The sequence below is a fragment of the Pagrus pagrus genome (assembly GCF_965226575.1).
Source record: "Pagrus pagrus genome assembly, chromosome: 24".
Taxonomy (NCBI): domain Eukaryota; kingdom Metazoa; phylum Chordata; class Actinopteri; order Spariformes; family Sparidae; genus Pagrus; species Pagrus pagrus.
Genome location: NC_140206.1, coordinates 19,818,891 through 19,834,143, shown reverse-complemented (window position 1 = coordinate 19,834,143; position 15,253 = coordinate 19,818,891). Strand labels below are relative to the sequence as shown.

At 39.9% G+C, this 15,253-nt stretch overlaps 1 protein-coding gene across 5 annotated transcripts in view; it reads left to right on the top strand.

Moving 5' to 3' along the window:
• The window catches only part of LOC311253447 (putative ATP-dependent RNA helicase an3), a 28,122-nt gene extending 13,271 nt beyond the window's left edge, over positions 1-14,851 (top strand). For all 5 annotated transcript variants that reach the window (XM_084347424.1, XM_084347425.1, XM_084347428.1 and 2 more), the window contains 5 exons: positions 2,111-2,292; positions 3,747-3,864; positions 4,014-4,167; positions 4,311-4,435; positions 5,188-14,851. In XM_084347424.1, coding sequence (XP_084203550.1) covers positions 2,111-2,292; positions 3,747-3,864; positions 4,014-4,167; positions 4,311-4,435; positions 5,188-5,267 — 659 coding nt within the window. In that variant the 3' untranslated portion in view covers positions 5,268-14,851. The remainder of the gene's footprint in view (positions 1-2,110; positions 2,293-3,746; positions 3,865-4,013; positions 4,168-4,310; positions 4,436-5,187) is intronic.
• The last annotated feature ends 402 nt before the right edge of the window (positions 14,852-15,253 follow it).

Genomic DNA, 15,253 nt, shown 5'->3' with positions numbered 1-15,253 from the left:
GATGGCACAGCGCTCAATGGGGAAATATTGATTTAACATTTCTGTTGGCTGATATTTTCACTATAAGTACAAATACGAGGCAATTACAAATACAAGGTTTATGAAAACGCTCACGAGAAAAGTTTTGTGTGCATGTTTTCATAAACATTCAAACCAGCAGTTTTACTCGGTTATTTGCACTTCCGTATTTGAGCTTATAGTGAAGTGTAATAATTATTCCATAAACACCTTTCAGTTGTAAAAATATCAGCCAAATCAATATTTCCCCATTGAGCGTTGTGCCATCATTCCCTGTCCTGGAGCGCAGCGATCCAGTGATCATAATCGATTGTAGAAACCCAAGATTAAATCAAAAAACATTAAAGAATGAATAGCCTACTGTGCATGTTTCACCAAATACAATTTTAGTTTTCATGTAGTTTGTGTGTGAAATTGCTGCAGTGTACACAACTGTCAGGTGCACTTGGTGCGCTCAGCCGCACAGGGCGCACTGGTGACAGCGCACAGAGCGCACTGGAGACTGCGCAGTCTCCGCACACACTCTGCTTTCTCCAGTCAGCTCATCTGGATCATCCTCACCACCTGGGAATATGGATTGTATGATTTATGAATGCCTGTTAATAAAGTCAGTGACAGCTCTCACACAATTGTTACACCCCATATCCTCATTGTGAGTCCTGATCATGATGCAGGCCGAGTTCACCGTAACTACACTTCAATGAATAAATAGTGTTCAAGTATCAAACTTCCATTTTCAAACGATATCCCAGGCTGAGGGATACCACTGATTGTCGCACATAATTTGGGCACGTGAAGAAAAAAAACTTAAACGTTTCTGGTGAGCACCAGACACTTTCTCGTGCGCACCAGATACTTTCTCATGCTCACGAGAACCTTTTCTCTCGAGCACGAGAAAGTATCTCGAGCACAAGAAACTTTCTTGTGAGGACGAGAAACTTGTTTTTTTCCCCCCCCATGTCCCTTTAAGGGCTCCGTAATAAGATAAAGTAAGATGGTGAATTCCTAGTTTGAATTTTGACATAAATGGTTTCTGTTTGCCAGCTGTAATAATAATAATAATAGTGATCATTATGATAACCATCATTAATGTTCAATTTATAGTCAATTAAACTTAAATTAATAATTATAAAAAGCATTTATTAATCATTTGTTTATTATGAAGTTGCATCTGACGTTTATAAACCTTGACAATGTCTTAAAAAGGTTTATAAAGCATTTCATTGTTAACAGTGAATTAACAACTAAAGTTTAATTATTAATTGTCAATAGTTATTATAAAGTGTTACCACTTCACTATACAGCACCTCTCTTAACAGGGTTACACATTTCTTAACAAGAAGAAGTTAAACTAGACAAGGCAGATCAAATGAGAATAAAATGAAAAATACAAACTATATAAAACCATTATACCTGTAGTAATCAAGATGTCATTATGTCGCCTGATGGTAGTTTGCATTTCCTGGAAAATGTTTTTGTGTGACTTTTATGTCAAAAACTTATGATGTTGTGTCACATCAAAATGTGACAAAGTGACTTGGTAGCTGACAATGTTTTGTTGACTATAAAATTTGGTTAGTCATTCTCTCAGATGTGGTTTATTTACACATACAGAGTTTGACATTGCAGTCCATTGTATCCATGACCATAAGTCACTACTTCCAAGTCAGATCTCCATTATGTGGTGAAATGGGAAGTCAGAAACGTCTTATTGCCACATCATCATCAAACCCCAAGAACTGTATCTGGTGTGTTTTTCTCTTAGATTCAGAGCAAGATACCTCGCTACCAAAAGAGCCGTGGGAAGCTTCATATGCATTTAATTTTATGTGCATGCTAGTCTTCTCCATAAAGTGACTTCTCATGATTTGGGCGACGCCCTGACTTTTGTACTAGTTTGGATTAAAAGGGAAAGGAAGAAAAAACAACTTGCCCTCCTCCATAAAACACTTTAGCTACAGTTTTGCAGTATGAGGTTTGAAAACAGAAAGCACAGCTAACACCCAGCTGTTTGTGTTAAAAATGTAGCCGACACCAAGATTGTCTGTTCACCTTATAGTAACGTCAGCTGCCTTTTCTCTGGGTTCATCAGGTAAGGACTCATTGACCCTGGTTTTTGTGGAGACAAAGAAAGGTGCTGATGCCTTGGAGGACTTCCTGTATCGGGAGGGCTACGCCTGTACCAGTATCCATGGTGACCGCTCCCAGAGAGACCGAGAGGAGGCCCTCAGCCAGTTCAGATCAGGAAAATGCCCCATTCTGGTGGCCACAGCGGTCAGTTCAAATAAAATCCTGCTAGATACACTGGTAACATTTCTTCATGAAAACGGTTACACTTGACATAATATTGATGAAGGTTCTCAGTCATCCAGGTCGTGGTAAATATAAGTGCTATATCGTAGGCAACTGGACGGTTTCAGTTTCACCTCTCATCCAAGAGGCTTCTTCAATTCTAACTAACTGAAGGGGAGTTGCAGGCTTTTAAACCCTGTGTGGGAATTTCCTTACAGAGTCGTTAAGGACACGTGTGAGCTCTGAGTTTCAGAGTCGTTAGGGCCACTTGTGGGTCGTCGGTCAAAGCAGCCTTCATGTCGGTTGCTAAGGCTAGGTGAGCCCAGGTGTGAATGGTTGTTAAGCTGTCTGGGGAGAGAACTCAGTACTGCATTGTAGGTAGGTGATAAGTCATGTCTTTGGCCACCTCCTCTGTTCAAAGACCGCTGTTCCAGTTTGACATGGATGAATTCTTTTACTCCTCTGTCAACCATCTGTCTTCTCTAGACAAGATGTTTACATTGTTGTCCTCAAAGGAATGATTTTCCTCCTTCAGATGTAAGTGGACAGCAGAGTCTTGACCTGAGGAGTTGGCCCTCCTGTGTTGTGCCATTCTTTTATGGAGAGGTTGTTTTGTCGCCCCAATGTACAAATCTGTGCAGTCCTGGCTGCATTGTTCCTTCTCCTTCCCCTCTGACTTAGTGGGCATGGTCTCAGCCTGATGGTTTGAGGCTCTGATCCCCAGCCAGTGCTCCAGTGGATGATGAGAGTCAAACAGCAAGTATTGTTCTGTGTGTAGGTTTTCTGTACACCTCAATGTTGAGGCTTCTGTCTTCTTCAATGTGTACTGCACAGTCCAAGGAGGGCAGACTGTCTCCTCTGACATCTTCCCGTGTGAACTTGATGTTATTGTCCGAAGCATTTATATGTTCTGTGAAGGCTTCCACTTCCCTTGCTCTGATTTTGACCCAGGTTTCAGAAAACCTACACACAGATCAATACTTGCTGTTTGACTCTCATCATCCACTGGAGCACAAGCTGGGGGTCATCAGAGCCTCAAACCATCAGGCTGAGACCATGCCCACTAAGTCAGAGGGGAAGGAGAAGGAACAGAAGCACATCATGGGAGCACTTAAAACCTGTGGTTACCCAAACTGGACCTTTTGTCAAAACCAAAAGATACAGAGCAGACGGAGAGGAGGAGACGAGAAAACAAAACAACAACATCATTCCCGAATTTAAAAGCCTGCAACTCCCCTCCAGTTAGTTAGAACGGAAGAAGCCTCCTGGATGAGGGGTCAAACATCTTCAAGAAAATGAAACGCGTCCAGTTGCCTATGATACAGCACCTAAAACTTGACATAATAATACTATATCAAGCACACTTATTAGCCCCGGCTAATAGTATGACAGCATTTTAATGTGTGTGTGAGTGACCTGCTTTTTTACCTCCTCAGGTAGCAGCTCGTGGACTGGACATCTCCAACGTGAAACATGTTATTAATTTTGACCTGCCCAGTGACATTGAGGAATATGTCCACCGTATTGGACGTACAGGACGAGTCGGAAACCTTGGTTAGAGTACAACTAATGTCATTTAGGGATATTAACCCCATGTCATGTGTTACATAATCTAAAATGATGATACACTCGAAACGTTATGAGCCACAGCACACAAAAAGCTGCTTTATTGCTACTATTACTGACTGCTTTTTTACCTGAAGGACTGGCCACATCGTTCTTCAATGACAAAAATGGGAACATCACTAAGGACCTGCTGGACATCCTGGTGGAGGCAAAACAGGAAGTTCCCTCATGGCTTGAGAGCCTGGCCTATGAACACCAGCATAAGAGCAGCAACAGAGGACGCTCTAAGAGGTATACATCTACACTGTTTATCCTTAATCTGTAAATGTGTGTTTTTCTTATGTTACTGCCATTTATGGGTCCAATCAAATGTTTGGCTCAATGCAGTCAAGTTCACTGTTTGATTTGAATAATGTATATGATTTTACCTCTAGGTTCTCCGGTGGTTTTGGAGCACGTGATTATCGCCAGACGGCTGCAGGAGGCAATGCTGGAGGGTTTGGTGGACGTGGAGGTCGCAACCAGGCAGGACATGGAGGAAACAGAGGCTTTGGAGGAGGTGAGGATCTGGTCTTCTGATATACAGTGCCTATGAAAAGTACTCACCCTCTTAATTGTTTTCCCCTTTTATTGCTTTTATAAATTAAATCATGATCAACATACAAAAAATATACAAACCAAAAATTCTAATGTGAAAGTGAAAACAGAATTCTAATAAGTAGTAATGTCAATCAATTAAAAATATATCATTTTAAATTAATTGACATCCCCCCCAACCTCCACCTCCTGCTGGAAAATAAATCTTCTCGTAGTTGTCTTGCAGACTGAATCAGGTTGTCCTCCAGGATTTCCCTATATTCTGCTGCATTAATTTTACCCTCATTTTACCCCTATGTCTATACTGATATTGGGGAGTAAAAAATTCTGATAACCGATAAATAAGTAAACTTTTCGTAATTGTTATAATAATAATAATTATATTAGTTAATTAATGAATATATATATATATATATATATATATATATATATATATATATATATATATAACTATAATTATACTAATTATTATTATTATTATTATTCCAAGTATGTCTAAAGTTACGCAGGGCACTTGGCAACTTGGACAAAAACATTTGAAATGCACCTCTCTGATGCCCTCTAAACGTTATTTCATATGATCCTCTTAGTATCCGGTACTTGTGGAATGAACTGCACAACTTGAAGTTAAAGATGAACTAACTTGTTACTTTTGGTTCCTGGCTGAGGCTTTTACTTTGTTTGAGTTTTCTCCTCTGTTTCCTTCCCCCTCAGGTGGCTTTGGCAACTTCTACACCAGCGATGGCTATGGAGGCAACTACTCGCACTCTCAAGTTGACTGGTGGGGCAACTAGGTTCCTCCATCCTACCTTTACTCATCCCTCTTTCTTCTTTTCACTCATCCTCCTTCCTTTCTTCACATTTGTCTGCACCCCATCTGTCTCCTCCCTTCCATTAACCCCTAGAGTCCACATGCATGTTATTAAACTATTTATACTCATTTATATAGCCCTCGTTCAGTCCCTCTGCACCCAGATCTTTGAATTCCTCCTTTCCATCTCTACGTCTGTCTTTACAGTCCCCCATCCATTTTCCTTTTGAGTTCTTAAGTCCTGGTTTATCTCACCTCTTAGGCCACGTTATAAAGGGATTCTCCAATTTGAGATGGTTTTTTTAACACTTGCCACAGATTTGTTACAGTTCCTATGTGGCACAAGCTTGAAGAAAAATAACCAATATAATTCCTTTAAGATTCTTTAACCCCCTAAGAATAGATGGACACTTGAGATTTACTGTGAGTGAAGTCTACAAAACAACTGTAGAGGACCAGGGGGAAATGCAGTTTTTTCACTTTAGATTTGAGTTTTGGCTTCATTGTGTTTTTGTCTGCATTCACCCAAAGCCAGCCAGGCGTCCTGTGTACCTACACATGTCATCTTTGTATGTAATGCATGGCCATGTTGTAAATCACCGGCCAAAAACTTTTCTAAAATATAGCGCAGAGATGGGCAAGATGTCAAATCTGAACAAAATGTGTCTGCATATAGAAATGGGGACTGGCTGAAGCTTCTTCACTTAATGACATGAAAGGTACTTAAAAGCGGCCACAGAAACAGAATTGTTTTTGTTTTGTTTTTTTCACCTTTCTAAAACATATTGAAGTATTGATTTACTCAGATCTGAGAAAGATGTTGAACAGACTGAAGGGACAAGGGGCTGGATCGACTCCAGTCAGTGGGACACCAGCAGATGTTGTCGCCCAGCGATGATGCTAGCAAACAGAGTGGTTGTTATTATCACAACTACAAGCAGCATTTTCTTTGTTTGAAAAAAGTGGAGGACCATTTGTTTCTGTACCGTGCCTTTAAGAATTTGAACTTTGTCCCTTATTTCCGTTGTTTTTATTGCCATAATACGTAACTGGCTACAAGTACTGGCCAACTGTGACTAAAAAGAATGAGTATTTAATGTCATGTATGGGTTTAAACATGTTTTTCTTTATTTCTATTTGGAAGGAAACAAACTAGGCTTGAACTAAATCAAACCTTGGCAGAAAAAACTAAACAAAAACTGTGATGAGGAAACTCAAAGCAATTCCTTATCTGTCTATTGGAGTACAAATTGGTCAGGTCCCTGATGAGCTGATTCCAAAAAGCATATTACCACTGCAACCATATTTCTCTATTTTTTTTGATACACTCTCATCCAGAGTGACCAAAATAGACATTACATTTGTCTTGTTAAAAAATAGTCCTTGCTGATGAGTAGGGATGACGGCTGTGGTTTTATGCTTTGGGGAAAGCGAGTCCTACTAATAGACCTTTATGTCACATCTACAGCTCTGGTTTGAGCTTGAGTTTGGGTTTCTCAATGCCATTTTGTCACTAATTGTTGGATCACATTATGTCAGTTACAGAGTCACTTGGAAATAATTTGGTGTAGCTGGGCAGCAGCAGTCATGTTTTGTGACTTCTCCCTGTCTTCTCTTTCAGATATGTGTTTGTAAATGTATGTTCCTCAAAACTTACTGTAGTGTGAACTCGAGCCATTTTAGATTTACAAAAATTGGTCTCAAGTATCTCCCAGTGAGCATTGTGAATCACTAAAATGGTCTCCGAGACAATATTAGGCTTAATGAAAAATATTTAGTCTGACCATAATCTTTGTTGTGAAATAGCAGCGAGTTGATCTCTCTATGTCTATACAGATTAGTTGTGACCACACTCAGTAGTGAAAGCAATGTAAAATGAAAACCACTACTGTACATGGCTGCTGCTGCTGCAGACAACAGTCTCCAACTTGTGGCTGTGGCTGTTCAACCGACTATTGGTGCCACCATGTTCTTGGGAAACTGGCTCCGCTTCGACCACAAACATTAAAACCCTTGTTTGCCAAAAGCTTCTTTCAAGGGGAAACACAACTAAAAAGCTAAGAGTTCAGAAATTTCTCGCTCACTCTATCCTGGAGAGTTAAATGAAGAGTCTTCTCTAAAATAAGTCATTCCAGTTTATTCGTTGGGTCTTTAAGATCTGTTGAGGTCAGGGATAAAAGTAAAGAATTGGATAATTTAGCCTAACTCATTTGACAGCAGGGGCAGCTCAGGCTTTCCAGAGGATCCAATACCACACCTCCATAGCACATTTCAACCATGTCCTGTCTAACTGTACTACAAGCAGATGTAATCAGGCACAGTTCCAGCTCTGTCCATAGGACTGAACCAGTCGGAAAAGGCATTTCTTACTTGGATCATATGTTGGAGGTTTGATCTTACCCTAATTGATGCCATCTTATGCAGTCTAATTTTTAGCATTTCTCTCACACACCAAATGGAACTACTTAACCCCTGTTTCAGTGTGCAGGTGCATACAGTACATACTGTACATTCTTACTATTGATTCATTCAACAGATATGAGCTGTCTGTTCCTCTGTGGACTTGTAATGAAGTCTCAGTCCAACTTAAAGGCAACTTGTTTCAGTGCAAGCCTGCACACACCAGGCATGTGCCATTACAAACGGATGCTGTTATCCTCTTTCCCATGATCAACATGTGGCAGCTGTTAACGACTACTACTTCAGTTTGTATTTATGTGTTGTCAGATGATGCAAATCAGCTGGTGTGTGCTGCACCTTGGCTAGCATTGTTCCAGTTTAGCCCTGCGAGGAATGTTAAAAAGTCACCTGCCTAGGCAAAGCACAGTAAGATACAGGACAGACGAAATGTGCTTGTCGAAAAAGTCACCTGCCTGGGCAAAGCACAGTAAGATACAGGACAGACGAAATGTGCTTGTCGAAAAGTGACATAACACTATAGAACATTTTTGGCTCCAACTTGTAAGAAGATCGCATGATTTTTTCATGATGTAATTGATGCTCGATCCTTGGTTAGCCCTACTTTGCCCTGCTGTTGAACCAGGCTACACGAGGCAGTTGACCTGCCCCCAGAATGTCCATTTTTCATCCCTGATTGAACTTCCAGAAGAAACTCCGCTGTACATTTGGATGTTTCAGTGGTAGAGGTCCAATGCCCCACTGTGTTCATTAGTAGCAGGATAAGACGAAAAATGCTCTGTTGCTACCTGGTGGGGAAGATAATATTTCATCAGGGGCTTAATTTGTTTTGTTTACTTGAACAACTTAAATGAAATGAAGATTAAATGTAAATACTGTTTACTCAATACTCAACTGTTCAAAAAGAGAAGAATCTCCACTGAAAAATGTTAATTCTAATAAATGTGAATTGTAAGTGAAACAACACTTGATGTGTAAAACATTACGTTTGATCACTCGACGTTGGACCAGGCAGTGTCTGGTTGGCTTAGTTCAGTGGGCAATTTGAACACAGTCGGCAAATTTATTCTTTGAAGATATCTTTTAAGTACAAAACGTGTTCACACACACAAACCAGATAAGGGACATTTATACACCAGGTAATGCTCACAAGGCAGATTCCCTCAAATTGCCCACTGGCTTTGACAAATGACAAGGCTGGACCAAGACAATAAAACATATGCAAGTGTTGTTGTTTTTTGGTCAAGGAGTTAAAAATGCCAAGCAAATAAATCAAACTCTACAGCAGGCTTCAGTTACGTTAGACCTCTCTGATATTTCCCGTCTTCTATGATTTTTAGTCCACTTTAATCACAGGCCGTATTTGGGTCAATCTTTAAATCTGTTTACCTCAAGTAGAGTTGGTAGGGAGAGTTTGGAAACCTGAAGGCTTCAGAATCCTTTTTGAAGAGTTTCAGGCTGAGGAATGCTGTAGGACTCATGATTCAAGCAGATAGCATCTTGGTGAAAAGACACCAACTTCCTGTCTTGGGTCACCTGGTTCCCCATGTAGTGATTAAAAAGAGGAGCTAGTAAAAGGGATCTAAAGGGATCATGCTGTGCTCAAGGACAGTAGTTGTAGGATGCAACATTAGGAAAAAACTCAATAGAGGGTTAACATGACACACTGCACCATGTCCAACTGCTCCCAATGGCCACTTCAAAACGTATCAAAGACAGAAAATGAGTTTGAATTTTCTTTTCACCAACTGCTAAAGTGTGGTTCAACACTGTATTGTTGCTTTGGTTCAACTTACAGTTTAATTTTGGTAAAATTTCTATGAACACCAGTTAAAGCATTAAGTTGTTGACCAGAACTATGTTTTAGGTGTCCCAATAGATGATTGTAGCACCGGTTAACCAATCAAATAGTTGCTCTCTGGCCATGATATGAATAACACTTTATTTCTACTGCAGCAATGGTGGATAGTCTCCATCTTAGATTTCTTACAAGAGCTGCTGCTGGTCAGTATGAAGGGATGACCAGCAGGAAGCTAAAGTCGGTAACAATAAGTTGAAGCTAACAGTGCAAATGACAATCAATTATGAAGGATTTGCTTCCTCACTTTACTCTTTTAAGTTGCACCTTTTAATAGTCTTGAGAACACCTTTACATGCCAATCTTTTTTCAACCAGCTGTTATTTGAAACATGCACATGCAACTTGCAACATCTTCCCACATGGAGGAGAAGGCTCTGCAAAGGCAGATGAAGGCCAAACTGAAGCTTATCACATCACAGTTGAAGAGCCACTATCTGAGTGTGTTACAGCATCCTTCAATCCCAAAGTTTCCATGCAGATGATTTTTGATTTTTTTGGCGCTCAACACAGATGAGGCACTGTTAGAGTCCACCTTTAAATATTGACTGACACAGTTTTAATACCTGAATTGTCATATATTCCCTGTGAGAGGGGATGTTTCAGCATTTGTTACATGAATCAATGACCACAAACTTGGTATGCAGCTAGTGCAGTCTCATTAATACAGTTCTTGCAGCCCAAATTCAAACACTAAGTGAAGGATGCACAGTGAGAGACGAAGCCACTTTGTGCGTAGACATTGCTGTGCCTTCTAATAGCTACTAGGGGGCAGATAGACTAATGGTGAATAAACAAGTGTTTCTTGTGCAGTCATACAAGACGACAATTGTTAATTGGCTGATAGTGCAGATAGGAAGTGGTGCACTATGCAGCAGGAAATCATGGAGGGTAAAACTTCAGTTTACCTCACATTTCATCTTGTTTCTAGAAAAATCTTGTCCAGTAGTGTTGTTCAGAGTACACAGAGATATATATATATATATATGCAATGTATTGAGGTCTTTTTCTAGGGCATACAGATGATGTCTGTCGGCTCTAATTACTATTGAACTGTGTTGGAACAACACTTAACTAGCACTGTGCCCCAAACTCCCACCACACCTTATCAAACAGCCCCCTGGGCTCTCAACTTCTGCAGTAAGTGCAATAGAGATCAGTTACTTGTGACTCGCTTTCACTTTACTGTCACCAAGATAGTCCGCATGAGTTTTGTTTGGGCCATTTTCTGTCTGTGCTCCGTTTGGATCAGAGCACAAACTGGCACAAGTGAAATCAGGCTAAATTCTGACATGTGCATGGTGCCTTGGAATGACTGCATCGTATTGGTTAGGGCTGGGTATTTTTCAATACAGATGAAAGATCCAAACTATATTACGAATGGTTTATTTTATAATATAAAGATAGTTGCAGATGAAAGTAAATGTGACATTGTACGTGGAAGTCACCACAGTCATTAATAACGGGGTGTGTTCACAATGAAAAACAGAATTACAGCATTGTTTCGAACATTGTGTCAAGGTTTAAGAGCTGTTGTGCAATCGATGGCACAAACTGATTCAGGAACAAGCTGACTGACAGTTGTATTCCTATTGCTGAAACTTAGACATGTAGTTGTCATTAATGTCACATTCTGTCAAATGGATTCCTGTCAATTCCCATTAGCCATTGCTTTTTAGCGACGTAGCGGCAGAGCTCTGTGGATGAGAGTGTAGGTCAGTCACTTGGTCTAATACGGACTAAAGTTGGTACGAGGATCCCCTAATGTTTCCTCTAGCGCCATCATGAGGTTTAATTGAAATTTGTCCAACACTGGTTTGTGTTCAAATATCTGCACACTTGCAGAACATTGTCTTTACTTGTTGTTAGCAAATGCTAGCATGTTAAAATACTGAACTGAAATAGTAACCATTATTTGTTAACATTGTTATTGTGAGCATGTCATCATGCTAATGTTAGCCTCAAAGAGCTGCTAGCATGGCTGTAGATGCTCCTGGTGTTATGGGTTATTTTCTCACGGTACAGCAGCCCTTCTTGTTCATTGAGACCATAACGGGCCTGTTTTTGCCTCTCAGTAGTGGGGGTGAGGTACCATGTGATTAAATACCCTCTATAGTAAATGAGTCTAAATGTACCAGTAGTTTGGACCAACAGCTGTTCTTTAGAAGAAGACCATGCTCACTTTATTTCATCTGAAAGAAAATCTAATTTAAAATCCAGCACTTTAGTTTTTGGTTTTGATTATTTACAAAACCTTTTGATGCCTTAAATTCAAGGGTGATACCCAGCCCTAATGGAGCAGATAGTGAAGTTGGTTACACTGTATACAGCATTACCGTGGTGACAGTCACATCGACAGTGTCACCAGGGAAAATGATTCTGCATCACTGTGGTAACTAACTTACCAGCAGGATTGCTTTGATTGTCAGTGAACAATAAATGGTGCTATGCTCCCATTGCTGCGGCCTGCAGGCCCCTCTGTTGTAGAAAGACTTGAGTTCCCACAGAGTTCTACAGAAAACACTTCAGTTATTTAGTTTGATGTTCAACTAAAGTCTTCTATAATACATGTCCTTTAAAACCTCTGAGAGGTATGAAGGAGTGACTGAGACTGTGTGAAGTGTAGCCAGGTGTCAAAAAGAGGTTTCTCCACTGTGTGTGTGTGTGTGTGTGTGTGTGTGTGTGTGTGTGTGTGTGTGTGTGTGTGTGTGTGTGTGTGTGTGTGTGTGTGTGTGTGTGTGTGTGTGTGTGTGTGTGTGTGTGTGTGTGTGTGTGTGTTGAATGGAAAGGTTCTTCCAGATATGAAACCGTTTTTTTTTTTTTTTTTCGTTGGGACCAGGTGGAGTTCTAGTCAACAGCAACCATAAAATTCAGCTGTTTGCACACAGAGTTCTCGAGCCTAGTTTTGCTGCTAGTTTGTGTAATTTATCAAGCCTTTTTGGGAAATATTTATTTTTATAAGCTTAATACGAAAGTTGATATTTTACAAAGTGACTTGACCAAAAGACAGTAAACAAAAACACTGGCACTTGAATGTTGAATGTCATTGGTATGAGTGAAAATTTCTATTTTTCTGGGGTAGTGTGAGCTTTTTAATGTTAAAGTTTCAATGTGTAGGGATTTCTTTTTAAATATGTCACTGTTACCAGCTGTGATCATAGAAGAATGCAAAAAGGTTCAAAAGATCTACAAATTACGAAACTGTCACTGGTGCCAAAACCACTTCAACTCATCTGTTTGTCAGAAACCCAACTACACCACATCTCTATATAGCATCCCATGCTGCATGCACATCTTTTTGTGTTAGACCCATTGCCGTAGGGGTGGAAGGGGCAGTTAATGTTCCCCTCAGTAAATTTAACAACTTATGATTCCCCAACTTTTCATCTAGCACATCATCAGGGCAGTAGTGCACTTCATGCAATACTTTGCATGTTAGCACTCTGAACTACAATGGTGACCATGGTAAACACCTTTTATACAGCATATTGTGATACCATTGTAGTTCCTGGAAATTCAATTAAGAAACCATTCATAGACAAAATAACCAGTTAGGAATGTCAGTTTTTTGGCTAATCCAGTGAATTAAATTGTTAAAGTCAATGTATTTTATTGTATAAAGGTGTAATATGTGAGAACTGACCATCTGGCGATTCAAACTGCAAACAAACAGAGATAAAGCATGTCACAAGAGTAACCACTGGAGTAACTTTATCTAGTTAGCTCAGTTAACTGTGCAGCTAGTGGTCCCGGAGAGTGTTGGTCCTGTTTACACTGCTAGCTCAGGACCCTTGGTAGGGACTAGCTGGTTAGCATGCTGTCTTCTCTGCAACACAATCCATAGATATCTTTGACACAATGTCAACACAGATTTTGTAATTCTGTTGATAATTTGTTATTTTGAAACGTTTTGAACTAATATTCTTACATATTGCACCTTTAATGCAACAATTATGTAAATCCAATATTGTGATTCATCACATTTAGAGGGGAGGAACCACAAAATAAACTGTATGATTGACACATTCTCATTGACTCAGTATCCAGTGCCATTGTAAAAGTTGCTTAGTTTTTCTTTGAACCGCTGGTCATAACGGAGCTCTCCCCTTTTCTGTCCATTACTACAATACATTAAGATGTACACGTGGTGTCACATGAGGTGCACGACAGTTGCATCACAGCTGATGTGACCGTGACATATTAAGAGAAACATCCTACACGGGTTACCTTTAAAGTCACTTTGGACTCCGTATCAGATCCATAAACCTGTTTGTGCAACAGGTTCCATTGCCAATAATGATAATCAACCATAAACAGCCATTTTGAATTGGCAAACAAAATTTGAGATGATACCACCATATATGCCAAGGTTTGGATTAAGAGATAATAAATAAAACGTTACGATCAAAGACCATTTTGTAAAAAGAAAAAACATGCAGTACAAAAAAAAAAAAACAAGTGTCCGGATTCTCTCCAAGTCAGTTTTTTATTTTCATTTTTTCATTTGAGTCTTTACACTTTTCCTTCCCGTTAATACCCTTGTTGTGAATGTCTGGCAAGTGGTGATCTTTAAAGTCTTCATAACACAGGATTAACTGTGGTTCTATTGCTATGTTGTTGTGGTTTGCATATTTTCAGGTGTCATTGTGTTGATGTTCATATGGGAAGCTTCTGGCCAATCAGAAATGGGGAAGACAAGTTTTTTACATGAGTTATGAGTTTTTAAGTGCAACTTACAGCTGATACAAGTCTCCATCTGCCTCTTCTTGCATCAGAATATGATATAATCGCTGTTTGTAATGTTATCTGTATTTTAAATGGAAATCCATGCAGCACAGACATTGTGCAGTTATACAGGACAATCCATGTGTCTGACAATGGCCTCAATGGACCAGAATGCAATGTGGCCACAGCAAAGTCAAATATGTTACATGGGTGAAGGATCACACTTTACTGCCTTTTGTCTGCAGAAACACAAACGGATACACTGCAGCTTAATTTTACTTGGACTCAATAAACTTAAGAGGGTTATTACAAAAAAAATGTGTAGTCGTATTTAGGAATAATTACTGTTTGGAGACTGAACTGAAGTGAAACAAAGCCCAATGTTGTCTCCATTACTGACTGGCCAGACCTCTCAATGTGGGCACACAGCACCTCCGGCCTGGTAGTTAGTATTTGCTTTATGTATTAGTTTAGCAGTTGTGCACGAAGAGGAGCACTGCACGAAGAAAAAAAAAGTGCATCTATTCTGATTTTACCACAAATAAAGGTTTGGATTTGCAAAAGTAACCACTGTGTCGTGTTCCCCTTTGTATGTTTCTTTAAAACCGATTTTATTCAATGCAAAGATGCGAACTGACATACGTTTGCATCTGTTCAAGCCAGGCAGCACAAATATCCAGTTAAACTTAAAAATACTGAACTTTGAGCAAAATAAATTGTGTGTCGCTGTGCTGAATGTTGTGTGGGCAGGCCGGGCAGAGCATGGAGGAAGAGCTGCATCAGAGCCTCTAGTTCTGGAGAAGAGTCGGTGCAGAGCCAGACCTTCTGGAGGAAGAAACACCTGGCGTCACATCAGATTCTGCTCTGATCCGCAGCTGTTGAACGATGGGAGGAGAGCTCAGAGATGACTTTTGGATTCAAAGTTTAATTTATTTTCATTCCTGTTCATCAACCTGACTGCAGCAGTAA